This window comes from Vanessa cardui, chromosome 17 (genome assembly GCF_905220365.1).
Source record: "Vanessa cardui chromosome 17, ilVanCard2.1, whole genome shotgun sequence".
Lineage (NCBI taxonomy): Eukaryota > Metazoa > Arthropoda > Insecta > Lepidoptera > Nymphalidae > Vanessa > Vanessa cardui.
In genome coordinates, this window is record NC_061139.1 from 10,171,893 (window position 1) to 10,189,789 (window position 17,897).

A 17,897-nucleotide genomic window follows, 5' to 3' on the forward strand; every position below is an offset into this window, starting at 1 on the left:
GACTTTTATTCAATATATTTCTTAATATTTAATTGATGATAGTGACCAGTGACAAAATCAACTTCACTTTTTTTTATATTTGTCTAACAAAATCAGCCTATTCTAATTAAATCATATCACGTCGATTTCTGGTAACAATTAAAAACAAATTTTCCCTATATTGTATATTTTTATGGCAAGCCCCACAAAATGTCATAGCATATTATGACTTTTTTGTGATGTTTATTTTCGCACGGTTTTTGCATATTTCATAAATTTCATTCAAATCTATTCATGATGAAATGCAACGAATTTGAAAAAAGTGTATGTAACTTTCCGACATCTTGAGTAGAAAGTCCGTATCTCCATCTTTTATTTGGAAACATATTACGTTGTTTACAGAAACCTCGCCATCACATGAATCTGGATAATTTGGATAAAGCATTACACGATTTGGGAATGTTGAGTGCAATAACTGAAGCGCGACGTGACTATTTACGAGAATCAAAAACTAATCTGGGCGTAATGAGGCTGAACACGCGGTACGTTTCCAACGTCACGGTGGGGTATTGTATGAAAAGAAGCACAAATAAAAACAGACTGTGCCCTTACGTGCTGCCCGTAAGGCATAGAACTAAGAGTGAAAACTCGGATGCCATCAGTTGTGAGGCTAACGACAGCAACTGTGACTTTAAATATAACTTATTAGAGCCATCAACCAGTACCTGCATTAGAGAAAATGTCGACGTCAAGAGCCCTGCCAAGCGATGTCAATCGCTCGAGAACCTCAATCTTAATTTAGAATCCCCACCGAAGGCAGAAACGTCGCCCGATATGGATTGTGTGTCGACTAGAATTCAGAAATTACAAGTTGACGAATGACAATCAAATTAAAAACATCAACCCGTGTAAATGTATCCATGAATAATAATTGTGCGTTGAAACTGTGTGTAGTTAATATCAGATTTGAGTGATCGATGAACTCAGAATGTATTTTTTCTGTGTATGAATATGTATGATAGATTGAAGGAACTTAGAAGATACTGATTATAAATGTTCCTAGGATTTAATTTAAATTAATTTTGCATGTTTCTCCTGCCTGTTACGTACCGATAGATAATTGTTAGTTAAAATCATAAGCATTTTTGCTCAACAGATATAGAAACTATTGGATATTTAATATCATTATTTAATTTCATGGTTTAATTCTCGCTTTGGTGCATAATAGTATCTTCATACATTTAATTTAGAAATAGAAATTCAGGTCAATGTGCGTTAAACAATTTTATTATTACAACAAAATATCTTCTAAAATATTAATTGTATTGTATGCACCTAACTTTAATATCCATTAAATTGTCTGAAAGTAGAATTGATGGTTACCTTTAGCGTATAGTGCTTGTTGAGAACAATTTTAATTTTGTTTTCTCTAAGTCACAGATGTATAATTTACTGGCTTCCATGTGTGTGTTTGAATTTATTTATATTATGTTTTAAAGTAGTTTAATAAAAAAGTAATTGTGATTAGTTAAACAACAAAGGTTGTTTTAATAAGTTTTTACTAGAGATCTCATAACATCACAGCTTTGTGGTGAATATTTTGAATTTAGTGTGTTAATTCTTGAAACAAAATAAAACAATTATTTATCACTCTGTTTCGCTTTTGTGACTTAGGAATGGCTAATACATGTTTGTTAACATATTTTGTTATTTTTTTTTTTCTTATTTAATAAACAATATTTGAAATAAATATTGCCTTGAAATATTTGGTTGTTTTATTATTATTTTAACGAACTCTAGTTACCTTTCTTACCTGCTTTTATTTTTGTCATTATCAAAAAAAAATACAACAAAATTAATTAAAATTATGTGCAAATACAAGTAAATTAGAAAAATTAATGCTGATATTCTTTTTTTATTTATTTCCACATAGTATAAATCAAAGTCGATTCCCATCTTCAGTCTTGAGATTACAGAGGAAGGTTTCATATTATTTACGTTATTTAAATGTATATTATAGAGTAGCCGAAAATTTTAGCTTTCTTAGGTGAATAAAAGAGAATGTAGTTATGTATATAGACTCTTTATAGTACGCGCATATCATAAATTTGTCTCATTGAAATAAGTGCATATAATGAATTAATCATATTAGTCAAAGTATGATGACATCGATTTATGAGGTATACTTATACTTGCTAAAACAGTCAACTAATTAGACGTCTAGCCACTTTACTGAGCTGTGCTGTTCAATCAGCGGCTTTCATGACACTCGGCCGATTTTTCCTTTCCGCTCGATTGAAATGAAATTTTATTTAATTAACTAAATTATACCTATAATCTTGATAATAAGGTTTATAAAATAATATAGGTCTTCGGGATACTTATATAAAAACATTAGGTATAATAATTAAATTTGCAACAATTTAAATCGGTTCAATATGGACCCGGACTTGGCCTCCCATTCGCTGGCCATCCGCATTCTATTATTTGTTACAAGACGAAGAGCACCAACAATTATAGTACATTTTTGATATTATAGCAGTATTACTTGGTCGTAGGGCTTCGTGCAAGCCTATCTGGGTAGGTACCACCCACTCATCAGTTATGCTACCGCCAAATAAAAGTACTCAGTATTGTTGTGTTTGACCCAGTGTAACTACAGGCACAAGGGACATAACATCTTAGTTCCAAAGGTTGGTGGCACATTAAAGATGGAAGGAATAGTTAATATTTCTTACAGCTTCATTGTCTATGGGTGATAGTGACCACTTACCATCAGGTGGCCCATATGCTCGTCCGCCAATCTATACTATAAAAAAAGTATAATCTAAGCCGCTAAGATTTTTTAGAACTGTCACAAAAAATAATTAATAATTTTCAAAATAGCTTTTAAATTAAACATCAAATTTAAAATAACTTAAATTGTCGGCAATAATACGACTATCAGTTTGTAAAGAAATATCTTAAGCATGCGAAATCAATAAAAGAAGACCAATCAATATCAATTATCATTTATTTTAACGGTTTTGTTAGCAGACGGATTCGTAGAATTATTTTATAATAATATCTTAAAGTGTTTTGACGCCAATATATAACCTTAACATTACGACCACGGCTAGTCTAGCAGTCGTAGTAAAAAATAATAATAGGCTATTTGACAATGCGAAAAATAAATTGTGAATTATTGTAATCAGTGTATATTATGAAATTAAAAATGGTTATTTACTAACGAAGTTGAAAATAATACTTAATTTATTCAAAAATCCATAAATAAAAATGCATTTTTTCAAACGTTTGCCACGTGACACAAAACGCTCCTGATTGGCCGGGCTTATGATGAAGTCATTTTCTTGTAAACTTTGCTTTTCTCCTATATGTACCACAGACTAAAATACAGGAAAGTGATGTCACCGACACCATTGCAGCGCCATATTGTCCAAGTAGCGCGTTTGCGCGCTATTTATGTATATAATTTTTAATATGATATTTTTCGGCAAATATGTACTAGAAATAAAAAACACAACTTTTACTGGGTTCCTTAACTTCTACTTAATAGTATAAAATATATTATAAAAACCAGTCAAATAGCCTATTGTGTAATGTTATGTCAAGACATCGGAGGCTAGTTATGTATAAATTAAAACATTTACGGATGTATACAGATATTATTTATTCACAAGACTGTAGGATCAACACTTATGGATAGGTAACAAAAAACTCTTTATTTAAATAATTATTGCATTTGAGTATTGCTGATTTACAGCGCCTTCACTTTGAGTTGCTTCATTTTCGGGGCTTTGCGCTTCTGTTGACGCTTCTGCTCCTTTAGCTCCCAACGCCGCTGCTTCTCAGGATCATCTTCCTGTAATACCACATACGTAATTATAAATGGGATATCAATTTAAAATTAGCGATTTCGATGGGGATTAACCGATTTGAAATATAATTATGTAGATTTTAACACCAATTTGAATTACAAAACTTCATTGCGTTGAAAAATTTTAAAATAATTTCAACAATGATTTCTTTGCAGGCAGTACTTATAATATTTAATAAAAAATATTATTATCAATACAATTTAGATCAGACAGAACCTGCGTCTTTCAACCGTTTAATTGAGATATAAGAACTAGCGCGCACTGGTAACCTTTGTCACGGTGACTGTTTCGTCACTTTTGTCGAGTCCATGAATATGTATGGAGGTGCGCGCACATTACGACGTGACATTTGTGTCTGCTTCTGTACATATTCACGGACTTGACAAGAGTGACGAAACAGTCACCGTGACAAAAGTTACCAGTGCGCGCTAGTTCCTAGATATACGACATAACTGTGACTTTGCAAATAAAAGTGAACAAAATTGTCTCCCCAAAAAAGGTCAGGAATTCTTATATCAGGACATTGACAAAAGCCGGATTTAGTCTTCTGCGGTCTTGTCGGATTGCGACAGATCATAAGCGAGGGAACTATGACGGGTTCAGTCGGTTTGATGTTTGTCAAGGCGAGGGAACTATGAGGGGAGCACAGCGGTTCAGTCGGTGGGGGGGGGGGGGTGATGTTTGTCAAGGGTCACTGACCGCCAGTATGCGCTCCTTCTCCTGCTTGCGCTTCTCCTCGCGGCGCTGCGCTGCCTGCTCCTGTCGCGCCGCGTGAGCGCCGCGCACCCACGCCTCCGTCGCCTTCACGCGACGCTTCTCGCACTTCGATAGCGCCTGCCACAAAGACAATTCACATTCTTAAGCAACTACTATAGTCTGTTCGCGTTGAGAATGCAGTTAGTTGTCATTGTTCACCGGAAAGACTCCGCCCCCTTTGACCAATCAAATCTTTTCAAATTACAAAGTCAAGTTCACATTTAATTAATTATTAACTGATATTTTTATTTTATAATTTAAATTTTTGTTTATTTATATATTTATATTTAATTTATTCAAGCTGTACACGTAATAATTAATGTAACCTGTAGCTACTAGATGACGTTATGTCAAAATATGTAAATTTCTACATCGCGATGGGAAAATTCGCAAACGAATATTGTATATAGTGTTAAGAATTTTGTTGATTAAACACCCCGATTCGATTTTTTATTTTAATGTGTATTTTTTAAATTCATTATACTTAATCTTTAAAACAAATATAATTTGTTGGAATTTTAACACAAATATGCATACACCTTCACCCTGCTGTTAAAAAAGATTTGATTGGTCAGGGGGCGGAGTAAAGCCGGTAAACAATGACAACTCACTGCATTCTTAACGCGAACAAACTATAATATTCCTATTTATCCCGTTAGGCTTAAAGGTCTTGTCTAATGAGTAGATACGACTATAACCCAAGAGATCAGAATCAAACCTGCTATTTTGGCTTGGCTTTAAATTTAATAGCAAAATTACCGTGTAAAGTGAAAATTCAAATTAGGTATACTAAATGTCACTAAAATATGTAGTCTTAATTTACAAGTTAATTCTTCATTTAATAAGCTTTTATTATAATTACAAAATTAATAAAATTATATAAAATATAATAATTATAAAAATATAATAATTAAAATTTTAGAATAAAAATCAAGGCTTAACACAAAGATAACATACCTCCTTGCTTAAACGAAGCCGTTTGATTTTATCCAGCAAATAGAAAACCAGTAGCAACAGCGGTCGAACCTCCTCGCCGCCGCCGTCGGGGCCCAGCGCGAGGTGGACTAGCATCACCCGTTCCGTTTCTGGCGGTTTCGTGGCTACTGTTTCTCTGACAAATAAAATCATTAATGTATTCATGAAATCCAGAGGCCCAAAGAGAAAGAGAGTTACAAGTATAATGACGGCAAAGAAAATGTAGCAATTATATTATTTACATATGAGCCACCTGATGGTAAGTGGTCATCACCCATAGACAATGTCGCTGTAAGGAATATTAACTATTCCTTACATTAATGCACCACCAACCTTGGGAACTAAGATGCTATGTCCCTTGTGCCTGTAGTAACACTGGCTCACTCACCTTCAAACCGAACAAGAATACTGCGTATTTTTATTTAGCGGTAGAATGTCTGATGAGAGCAACTTATAAATACAATCAAGGGTACAACAACCGATAGCCTAGTGATTAGAGTACGGCGCATTTTAATCGACGATTATTGGTTTAAACCCAAGCATTAGTGTTACTCATCTCGTGCTCGATGGTGAAGAAAAACATCATCTAATTTATTTATTATATCCACCATGCCGTATTGGAGCAGCGTTTGCTGAAAAGAGAGAGGAGACGGTGGGTGCACTCACTCCATCTGCTTGGGCCCGGCGTAGCGGTCGGACACGTGTATGGAGAGCACGTGCGCGTGGTAGCGCTGCAGCGCTGCCGTGACGCGCGCGTCCAGCAGGGCTGCCGTGGCCTCCGCGCACTCGGACAGCACGCCCAGCGCCGCCGGAAGCCCGTGCTTGTCGCCCGCGCGCCGCTCGGGGCAGAACATACTCTGCGGCCCGACACACACACTTATGTATGTAGTATGACACAACTAAGATGTCGCATCGGCAAAATTCGTAAAACCGATCACATCCGAATTAAGTATAGTACGACACAACTTAGATGTCGCATCGGCAAAATTCGTAAAACCGATCACATCCGAATTAAGTACGCTATCCCAAATTATCAATATTTATTTCTCATGCGAATATGATCTTTGCACAAACGTAATAACTTGTAATATCATATGACCTAATATATTCGTCAATTTGACGCGTCGATTTACATGCACTTGCTTTCTCTGACGCGTGAATCTATAGCGACGAATAGCGTCTAATGGCGCGATGGGGAGCTATTGTAAATCGGCAGTAATCGGTTTTATTTTCATTCCATTGCATTTTCCGATGCTACATCTAATTTGTGTCTTACTATACAATCCCATCTCACGATACTTTCTAGTACATTGCAGACGGAAACTGAATATTAAAACATGAAATACTAGCGACCCGCCCCGGGTGTACAATACTGTACATTATTTTGATCAATATCTTAAGGTTCAACCAGCGTTGGCAATTTAAGCGCAAAAAAATGTGTTTATTCACATCATTTTAAACCCTATAATATAATCAGTGTCTTTGCTATATTGTACATGTATTATACACATAAAGCTTCTTCTTGAATCAGTCTATCATATAAAAAATATTATATATTGTAACGTAATTGTGGCGCCCGTTAAATATTGCATCCATTTTTAAATAATTTCGTCAAAAATTATTAAATTTCTAACATAAATTATCGGATGTCATCTGTCATTTGACTTTGACAACCATTTCTAAGGTTATGTTAACGCATAATTTAAAAATACCGCTAAATTTTACATTTGAAATAAATGCACTTTTAATGCATTATGCGTTCCTGACCTAATTGTGATTTATTATCTTTATGTTATCTTTAAGATGATCTTTGACATTTGTCTAAGACGTCACTTTACTTCCGCTTTTTGAGTCGAAATGTGACGCTAAATTATTTACAAAGTTTTTGTAACTTTTATTTGGTTTAAATCATTGAATATTGTTTAAAATGTTGATTTAAAAAAACGATGTGTTCTGATTTAAAGAATTGGAAGTAAATCCATGTCGGATTACAAAAATTAATTCGGATATTTGTCGCCTCGTAGTAAGTCGTAAAACTTTCTTCGAAATTTGTATTTATTTCAACTGTTCTGTTTCGTAACGACGATTGTGGTTCTTTACAGGGAATCTTTAGAATATTTCCCATGATGCATTTCGTTATTTTTGGAAAATAACCGGGATTGACCGGGTAAGTTGGTTGGATTATTAAAGTGAAATTATACGTTTTCGAGATTCGTGTTAGAATCTAACTAGAATTGTTTCTCCTTTTAAAGTTATTTTCTACAATTATTTTCAATGGTTAATTTCGATAACTATTTTCTCAAGTTGTTTACGGGGATAATTTTCCTTGAATAATTTTCTTTTGGTATCCTCGAGTGGATTATTTTCGACGAACTCTTCAACTTTATTTCTTTGGATATTTTGAAGATTTGAATAAATAATTTTTTTAACATATATTTGCCTTTTAGTAAATCTATTTATAATGTTAAAGGGTTATTTAACTGACTTCCGGAGCACTTTCTTTCGAGGATTTGTTTAGTTTAAAAAACATTGTCCAGCTCTACCGATTTTTTTTAGTTTGCCTCGAAGAAAATTAATATTTTAAATTTGTTTTTAGCCAACTATTACTATTGGCCCCCTTCAATTATTTTAAAATACAAAAAAAATCAAAACGAGACATCAAAATTCGTTGTGTAATATTAACGATCTGAGCATAGTAACAGACACCAGTAAGCGACTTTGTTTTATACTATGTAATGATAATATATATTATAGTAATCTCGTTTTTTATAAAATACTAATCGTTACACGCTCACATTACTAGAAATAAAAGAAATAAAAAAAAAACGGTACGGTCAGCAAAAAATAAAATAATCATAGTTTTATGCTGACGCTTTCAGTGATTCGCAATAAGTCAAACTGCTTACCAAGTCCTGCATCTCCTTGGCGAGGCGCGTGGCGATCTTCTTCTGCGCGATGCAGAGCACGAACGGATCGCAGTCGTCTTTGCCGAGCTCCACGCGAATCAGCAGCGTGTCCGGAGTCGGTCTGACTACACCCAGCAGAACGTGCACTAAGTCTTGACGCTGAAAACGAAGACATAATAAACATATTGTTATAGTTTGGCCTTTTAATTTGAATAATATTGCCGAAGGCGGTTTCCCCTATACTTTAGGGTAAAGTATATAAGTAAGTAAATAGGTCTTAGGTAAGAAAGTCGTCTATGTCCCACCTTGGGATGCAAGTTTGTTACATACGAAATTTCATCAAATTTGAATCAGTGATTTGACCGTGAAAAGCAGCAGACAGACAGACTATTCCATCCCGTCTTTTAAGCATTATACGTTATATTAATTTATACCATAACTAATTTCAAATTTCATCCGTTTTACGAAAAACCATCATGGACATTTAATTACCACACATAAAACATTAACTACAGACGGGACGGGGGTACTTTGTGTTATAAGATTTAACGATAAGAACATTTTGATCCTGTTTAAAGATCAGAAATATAATCAATTGATATTGTTTTATATTTTATAATACGTGAACCTGCGGCTAACCATGCGAAATGCACAAAACTACCTATAGAACTCATAGAAACAAATCACCCCCCCCCCCCCTTTAGTTGAGTAAGTTTTGTACGTACCTATAGGACCCACAGAAACAAATCACCTCCAAAGGGGGGGGGGGCTTGTTGAGTAAGTTTTGTACATTCAGGGCCTGACCTTGATGAGTTTGAGGGTAAGCAGCATCCCCTCGCAGCACTGGCGGCCGCTGCACCACATGGTGAAACAGTGCTCCGCCTCGCGCCTCCAGCCGCGCTCGTCAGCGGAAACCACGTCCAACCCTGACTCTCCTGAGGACCGAAGGCTCTCTCAGCATTGCGCACACTCCACTAATAATACTCAGCGTAATTTAAATCGATTAAAAAAAAAATAACAAACAACAACAACAATAGCCTGTAAATTCCCACTGCTGGGCTAAAGGCCTCCTCTCCCTTAGAGAAGGTTTGGAACATGTTCCACCACGCTGTTCCAATGCGGGTTGGTGGAATACACATGTGGCAGAATTTCTTATGAAATTTGTCACATGCAGGTTTCCTCGCGATGTTTTCCTTCACCGCCGAGTACGAGATGAATTATAAAGACAAATTAAGCACATGAATCAGCGGTGCTTGCCTGGGTTTGAACCCGCAATCATCGGTTAAGATGCACGCGTTCTAACCACTGGGCCATCTCGACTCAAAATAAAAAATAGTGATCGTTTTATAAATTTGTAACTTTTTAATACGACTATTCTTTATTTAATATATATAAAATAACATATTTTAAGCAACTTGGCATAAGAACGATTTTCACTAAATTAAGAGTTAGCGTAGTATAAATTGTTGGTGAAATATACTTAAAGAAGACTTGTCTGTTCGGATAACCAATGATCCCAGGGAATAACTAATTCTGAGTGTATTTAAAAGAGGTATATTTACAGATAATCATAATAATCATTAATCGACTAACCTATTTTAATTATTTTATAAATACTTTTAGAACCAGAAGTAGGAAGTAGGTTAACCTCTAAAAATTATCTTTAATTTAAAATAACACAATAGAAAAACATTTAGTCTACAACACAAATAACCATCAATAATCACATTACACCGTAATAATTATATTCGCGATCTCAATGTGTCAAATACAAATCTCCCGCCTTTTTTTTTCAAAGGGAAGTTGTGTGACTTGACGCAGATGTTGCTTGTTTATTCCAACAATACATATTCTAATTTTTTCTGTGATTTTATAAATAGCAACTATTTCAAATATAAAATTGAAAACGATTTAAGTAAATTTTTATTATTTTCAATATTGTTTTTAAATATATTTCAAAATATTCAAATTAAGTTAATAATAAATTTACACTTGTATTAAAAAACAATGTAATTAAAATAATTAAATATTAAAATATAACCAAAGTAAACATAATCTCACCGACTAAAGTGAAATTCTCATCCAAAAGTGGTTTGTGTAACTTGAGGAAGTTAGTCGCTATGGCCGTGTTCTTGGCGCGTCCGATGGCGTACGCGAGCGCGTACGCTGCGAGCAAACAGCACAGGATACCTTCCAGCCAGTACGCGTCCCATCTGGGGCGTATCATTATTGGCACCTGTTGAAAAAAATACAATTAAAATCATTATAATTTTAAACAGAAATTATTATACTATTGCTGGATTTGTGTAGAGGATAATGAAAGTCACTAACTGGTTCACGATTTATCAACGAGACGGTACAATTATATAGAGACTGTGACGCACTTGATAGACACTCTGTTTTACATATGCAATGCTTCGACTTTTATACATGATATATGCAAAGAAATATTTCAAGTTCTACTATGTATAATATATATCCTACACAAACCAAAGCAGCACCAGGATGTCCTAGTAAGAGACAGTACAATTTTAACAAAATAATGAGAACAAACTTTGTGTTTAATTTCAATTTATAATTCATCTCGAGTTCAGCAGTCAAAGATAACATTGTGAGGTATCCTCCTTGTTTTGGATAATGATTTGCCAAATGTATTTCTACCAACACTATATATTTATATAGCATCCTAGAAAAAGCTTCAAATCCTTTTCTAACGAAGCCCAACAATAGGATAATTATACTCTTATGTTACTTTCATATAAACTTAAAAAAGTCTTTATAAAGAAGCTCTGTCTCTCTGTCTGTTCACAAACAAGCAACAGAACCAAATTTGTTATTAACAAAGCAAATACACAATGACCAACCTAAACTCGAGCAAAGGCAGACCAACCAGTATTCTACTAAGTATAAGAAAGGTACCTGAGAGATAGTAATTTTTGGTTGTTCGGCAGTGCGAGGTGTTGTGTCCTGGTACCCCTCAAACTCTTCAGGATCTTGAAAATGCTCAAATTCATTGTCTTCATCCTGAGAAAAACATATAGATTTTAGCATACAGAGACATGATAAAAGCTTGCCATAAACTCTTTTGTCATTTACTACATACATTAAGGTATTTTACTAATGGTTAGATGACTCAACTAAGAATTGATTAGCTTTCTTTCAGCCCATAAATATTTACCTCGACAACTATATCATCTGCATCAATGTTTGTTTCAAACTGTTCTTTATTTACATTCAATTTTGGCTTTAACACTGGCACTTCTTCTTCTTTGAAATCTGAAACATAAAAGTAAATTATGATACTTAATTTGAATAAATAAGCAAATGAGTTTGATTTCTTTGATATACTGTTCAAAAGTAGAGAATAAAAATGAAAATCGTCTACAGTGAAAGGTCTTTATAAAATGTATTGTTCACTTGAGATAAGCAGTTACTTAAACTTGAATAGGAGAAACAATGTAAATGTACTTCTGAATCAAAATCAATTCAAGTGGGTTTTTAAAAGCACTTTTGAATCATCATTTAACAATTAAGTGAAGCTCTAGTTTGGAAAGTAGATTCTACTGAAAAGAACCGGCAAGAAACTCAGTAGTTTTCTCAGTAGTTTACTCTTGTTCAACATTTAAAAAATACAAAGTCATGTTTGTTAAACAATTATTTAAATTAATATATCCTGCCTGGAAGTCAACAGGTATTAATTCCACTCTTTTTTATCATCTACAAAATCCTGTATCAAGTAATATGCCTTTTTTACCAATGTATCTTTTATAAACGATTTGAATGTACGAAATGGCAACGTTAAAATGTCTTCGGAATTTTGTGGGTCTCCCCAAACCAAATACAATATTAGGCTCACTAGAAAATCCCAACCTTAAATATCCTTGTATACTATAGCATTAAAATATTTTTGATTTTAAAAGGAGATGCACTATCTTCATCTTTAATTCAACCTCTTACCATTTCCTGGAGTATCCTCGTCAGCCTCAAACTGTTCAAACTCAGCAAAATCATCATCCTCTAGTGAAGTGTCCTCATAAGCCCGAGACACACAAACACTGCCCAGTAGCAGTGCTATGGAGAGGAGTAATATACGCATTTTCAACCTAGAAGAAAATGACCCATTATTAGAACCATAAATTAATGAAAGAAATAAAATCTATTTATTTAATTAACTTAATACTGTAACAGAGAATTAGTACGAAAACAATATTTGAACTTTTAGAAAAGCCCTGAGAAATGTTTATTTAATGTTAAATGATTGAAGGATTATATTGTAAATAGCTCTCTGTATCAACTTTGTTATGTCTATCTGATCTAATGCCAGAAATACTTTGCCTATATATTTTATGTGTATATAATTATATACAGATTTTTAAAGTAACATTAAATATTGGCAATATATATTAAGACAACTTGTATCCACTTTTACTAAATTTCCTACAAATTGTTCATTCATACCTACAATTTCTTTCCCTATTGACTTAATTTATCTTACTAGATCATATTTATCTTATAACAAGGTTGTGATCAGATAAGATCTTGACAAATGTCTTTGTAATTTGAGTATATATCAATTAGGATGAGTTATAATACCTACGAAGTATAATTGTTAATAAAAGGTTGGAAAAAATATTCAATATTTAAAGTCAAAATCATGTTATAATATGTAAGATTGATATGTAAAAACATCTAGGACATGGGCTATTTTAAGAACATAATAAGACAAAGCCACAAGGTGAAATGATTTATCACATATAACTCATTATATGTAAGGTTTCTGTACCAAATTAAGGGCTTCACTGAACTTTACTTAACTGACCTATTTATAATATTATCACTTATCAAAACGGCTAAACCTTAGTATATTTATAGGGGAATGAAAAAAACATCAATTTTAAACAACAAATGCACAACGTCGTAGTCATATATTACTTTATAAGTTATAAAATATGAATATAACCACGAAATAATACTTCAATGACATTTACATTTTACGTATTATTTTATCACTTTCATAAATATTTGAATATTAATTTTTTACCTGTAGGACGATACACTAACTTAAATATTAAATAAATACATTTATTTTAAGTTACTTATTTTTAACAATTTGTTCTAAACTAAATAGCTATATCATTACTTATCACACAAAATATTCTGATTTTTCTCAATTTCATTAATCAAAACTTTGTCATGTTATTTGATTGGTTTAAATTGTAGTATGTTAGATTTTTAACCAATCGTAAAAGAGAGCGAATGAAGGTTTATTGCAGTTTTGTCATAAACGTAACGTAAGACACATAATTCTTGACATTGACATTAATTTATGTCGTCACATGACAATTTTTACTAGTGTTGCAAGTAGCGTTTATATTACAATGTTTCATCCAAGTAAGGCTGACACACACAATAACCTTTATAATACATATGTATATAAAATCTGTAATATTCATAAAGAATAAGCAAATAAGGATACGAAAACGCAATATATTACAGATTTATTTACTGACATTTATTAATCCTAATGCAATGTATATATGTAGTCGTTACTGTAATTTCATCGGTAAAAAAGTATCTAAGTCGATATTAAGTTTGTATCTGGTTATTTTCCGTAGCATATTCCGTAACAATTAAAACCTTCTGACTACTTTTTTTTTTAATTTAAATCTTTCGTTTTAACTATCCTATCACCATCCTACAAATTCACATAGTTTGACTGAAACGTGAAATTGAACGGGTCTCTAAGCAATATTTAAATATAAATTGATATTATTTTGAAAAATATCTTAACAGTCTCATTTAAATATATTTTAATAGAACATAATTTACGAGAACAAAATTCTATCATTCACACAAGGTAGATTTAATTTTACAGGTCTTACTTCGGTATTCTATATTTATAAACTTAAAAATATCAATTTTATCTTAAACTGTATGTTCGTCTGTCTGTGCCTCTTTCCCTGAACTTAATTTGTTGAAATTTTGCTATGAAACAAGTTTGAAATCCAAGGAACCACATAGTCTACCTACCCAACGACAAATCTTTAAAACACGAGTGAAGACGCGGGCAATAACTAGTGCTATTATAAAATTAATTAAAATTTTAGGGAGATATAAATTAATTAAAAAGTAAAAATAAAATAACTTGATTTAATGGTAATAATATTTAACACAGCCCAAAAGCTATATTTAAGTCAATATCGACGATAAAATTTTTATTATATTATTTCGCTGACTATTAAAAAATGTATTTTAAGACAATACTTCTAACTAATGTATTCGCCACTTTATGGGGTCAAAGACCTATTTTTTATTATTTTTGTGGACCTGTGTTAAACAACATTCGTCTATTGAAATGTACCGTTTAATCTAAAATCATAGAATATATTTTACATAATTTATGTTTATTGAAATAATAGGAACACAAACCGTTATATTATTATTTTATTTATGAATCTATATATAAATAGATTATGAGCATGTTTCATTGTTGTTCATTTATTTTTAAATGATATTTATATTGTTATACAACTTATGTATATAAACCTGATATAAATTTATTTTACAATGACCGTAAAGAAAAAATACGGCGGAATAATTTGATGTAACACAATATTGATATCGATACACTATTTATGAGTAGTTGGTACTGTGCCTATGTAGTCAACGCGGAAACTAACAACATATCTTTTTGCATTCAATTTTTTAATAAGCCTGAAGTTGGCTCGTCGCTCGAGTCAAAAGGGGGCTGTACCTAAGCAATACAGCCAATTCATTAATAAAAGTAATAGTGGCATATTGGAATACCTTAATATCAATTTTTTATTCTATATCGTATAGCATATATGATAGGAAAATATGATTTTACGCAGGCAAGCTGCAGGGCAAAGCTTATTTATATATTAATGTATTCCGTTCGTCCAGATGGCCCAGTGGTTAGAACGCCTGCATCTTAACCGATGATTGCGGGTTCAAACCCAGGCAAGCACCGCTGTTTCATGTGCTTAATTTGTCTTTATAATTCATCTCGTGCTCAGCGGTGAAGGAAAACATCGTGAGGAACTTGCATGTGACAAATTTCATAGAAATTCTGCCAGATGTGCATTCCACCAACCCGCATTGGAACAGCGTGGTGGAATATGTTCCAAACCTTCTCATCAAAGGGAGAGGAGGCCTTTAGCTCAGCAGTGGGAAATTACAGGCTGTTGTTGTTGTTGTTGTTCGTCTAGTGACTGGCTTATAAAGCTGCCGATAGTAGGATCTTGGGCCATTATTTTGTCAATATATTTTAATGGGTTTTACTGTTAAGATTTTTAATCTAGCTACGAATTACAAAGTTTTACCCTCAACTGTTTTCGGTCCTGTCTAAATTTCCGCCCCAATTAAATTAAAATGAGGGAACTCACTAGAACTATCCATAGTTATATGAACTATATAAAATCAAAACAAAATATATTTTGTTCAAGTAGGCTTTTAAAAGCATAAAGTAAAACCTGTAACAACTTTAGATTAGAAATATAGACCGAGAAGAACTTGCAAGTCAGTAGTTAAACAAAATGTTATATCCTGGCTGAAACAAATATTAGCTCCACGCTTTTCTAGCCACTAGGTATATAAACTTCTCTTGAAATTAACAAGCGATTTAATTTATAAATCAGTAAAGTAAAAATATCATTATAAGTCATCAATTTTATATGAAAATAAGTAATACAAATGAACAATTACGACGCAGAACCAACCTGTACTATATTTTTTATTTTTAAAAACATCAAACGGATATATAAAATCGTACGTATGATATAGTTGCATTGTTTTCTAAATGTCACTTCCTACACCTTGAACAAGACATGATTCAGTGTATACGTACAGTCTAATGCTAACATTCAGCAGTGCGTCATATATTTATTGATATTAAATGGAACAATATTAACTATAATCATATAAATTATCGATCTATAAATTTAATAAATTGATTCCCATCTGATTCAAGGTTGAAAAATAAGTTTCTACAAATAGTTATTCAGATAACTATATAACCATGCAATGTGTCTAATTCTTGCACTATCTTCTTCTGAGTAAATGAAAATGGGTGTTTTCTATGGCTTTCTATTATAGTAACTTAATTGAGATAGAAATCGGTTGAGGTTTCCTACAAGTTTGTCTTTCAATGTAAAATATACGAAAAGTCGGGTAGTGTAGTGACAATAGGTAATGAACCAGCTCTCCTGTCAATTAGGAATACTTTTGCAAGTAGTACTTAAGTAAAGTCTAAGAATCAAGGGACGAGAAAATAAATATAAAATTCGAAATTAAAAACTAATGAACGTTTCATCATTTTCCAGTAAAGGTTTAGGCGTTTGGATTGTGTACCGACAATAATCCGTCTGGTTCCTAGAGAAACACTATATGTCTATCAGATCTTGCGCTATTACATCTACTGACTCATTCCGAAAGAGCAAAACTGTCAATAATATACAGAGATACTATCGACTTTTGCTCTTCGGGATTATCTGAATTTCTTAAAAAAAATAACCATGTAAGTCGAAATAATTCACTTTTCCACACGTAAATCTATACCCAACGTTTTGGCCAACCTTTTGTCGTGCAAAAATAAATTTTAAAGTATCTTTAGTTGAAAAAACTTGGGCCCGTGTCTGAACTAATCACAACAACAAAGAAGTAATGAGTGCGATGAGAGTGCTTCACGGTGATATACTATATTTAAAGATACAATGATGTCACTATTTACACAAATTTTGTTTCGGTTTCTTGTTTATGAATTATAGATCGTCAACATAATCACAATATTCCATTAAAAATAACTGTTATTGGCATTTAAGAACTTTATATCTGTAGGTACTAATAATAATAACGTTGGGATATATTTGGTATATTACTCCCAAATTTAAGGTCTAAAATTTTTATATACTTTAATAATTTAAATTATTTCTAATATAAGTAATTTTTGTACTTGTAATCCTCGTATTAATTATTTCAAAGTATACACTACCAAATTGAGGAAGCATTCCGAGAAAACATTTTCCCGGATTTGATTTCTACGATTTTTAAAATTGTACCTTCGGAGATGTAAGTTTACATAACACGGGATTCTTGTTGTATATGTAGTGATGACTAACATGACTGGTTTTAAAGGAAATTTGTAAGCTGCCTTACTTCGTGTACTAGGTTTTTCCAGGTTTACTTTCAAGGATTATTATCTTTCGCACACTACGAGCACGAAGCATCGTGGCAGTGTTCTATTATCAGTATAAAAAATATCACGATCACCTTAGCATCGATTTTAATTTACATATGGTTTAAAAATAGCTTTACAAATCATGACGGGAATAGTATCAAAAATCCTAGCAGCATTTCCCTGTTGAATCGCAATTCCGATCCTCTG

At 32.8% G+C, this 17,897-nt stretch overlaps 2 protein-coding genes across 2 annotated transcripts; one reads left to right on the forward strand and one right to left on the reverse strand.

Annotated features, from left to right (window-relative positions):
* The first annotated feature begins 149 nt into the window (after positions 1–149).
* LOC124536954 lies at positions 150–1,744 on the forward strand. Its single transcript, XM_047113624.1, has 2 exons — positions 150–303; positions 382–1,744. Exons 1-2 carry the CDS (start codon positions 274–276, stop codon positions 859–861), a joined length of 510 nt encoding a protein of 169 aa, XP_046969580.1. The 5' UTR covers positions 150–273; the 3' UTR covers positions 862–1,744.
* Positions 1,745–3,630: 1,886 nt separating this feature from the next.
* On the reverse strand, positions 3,631–13,711 carry LOC124536894 (PAT complex subunit CCDC47). Its single transcript, XM_047113546.1, has 11 exons — positions 13,536–13,711; positions 12,452–12,597; positions 11,673–11,770; positions 11,414–11,518; positions 10,556–10,730; positions 9,299–9,429; positions 8,495–8,653; positions 6,255–6,445; positions 5,571–5,724; positions 4,557–4,691; positions 3,631–3,841 (listed from the first exon to the last, which is right to left on the reverse strand). The coding sequence occupies exons 2-11, from the start codon at positions 12,588–12,590 to the stop codon at positions 3,737–3,739; spliced, it is 1,392 nt and encodes a 463-aa protein (XP_046969502.1). The 5' UTR covers positions 12,591–12,597; positions 13,536–13,711; the 3' UTR covers positions 3,631–3,736.
* Positions 13,712–17,897: the final 4,186 nt, after the last annotated feature.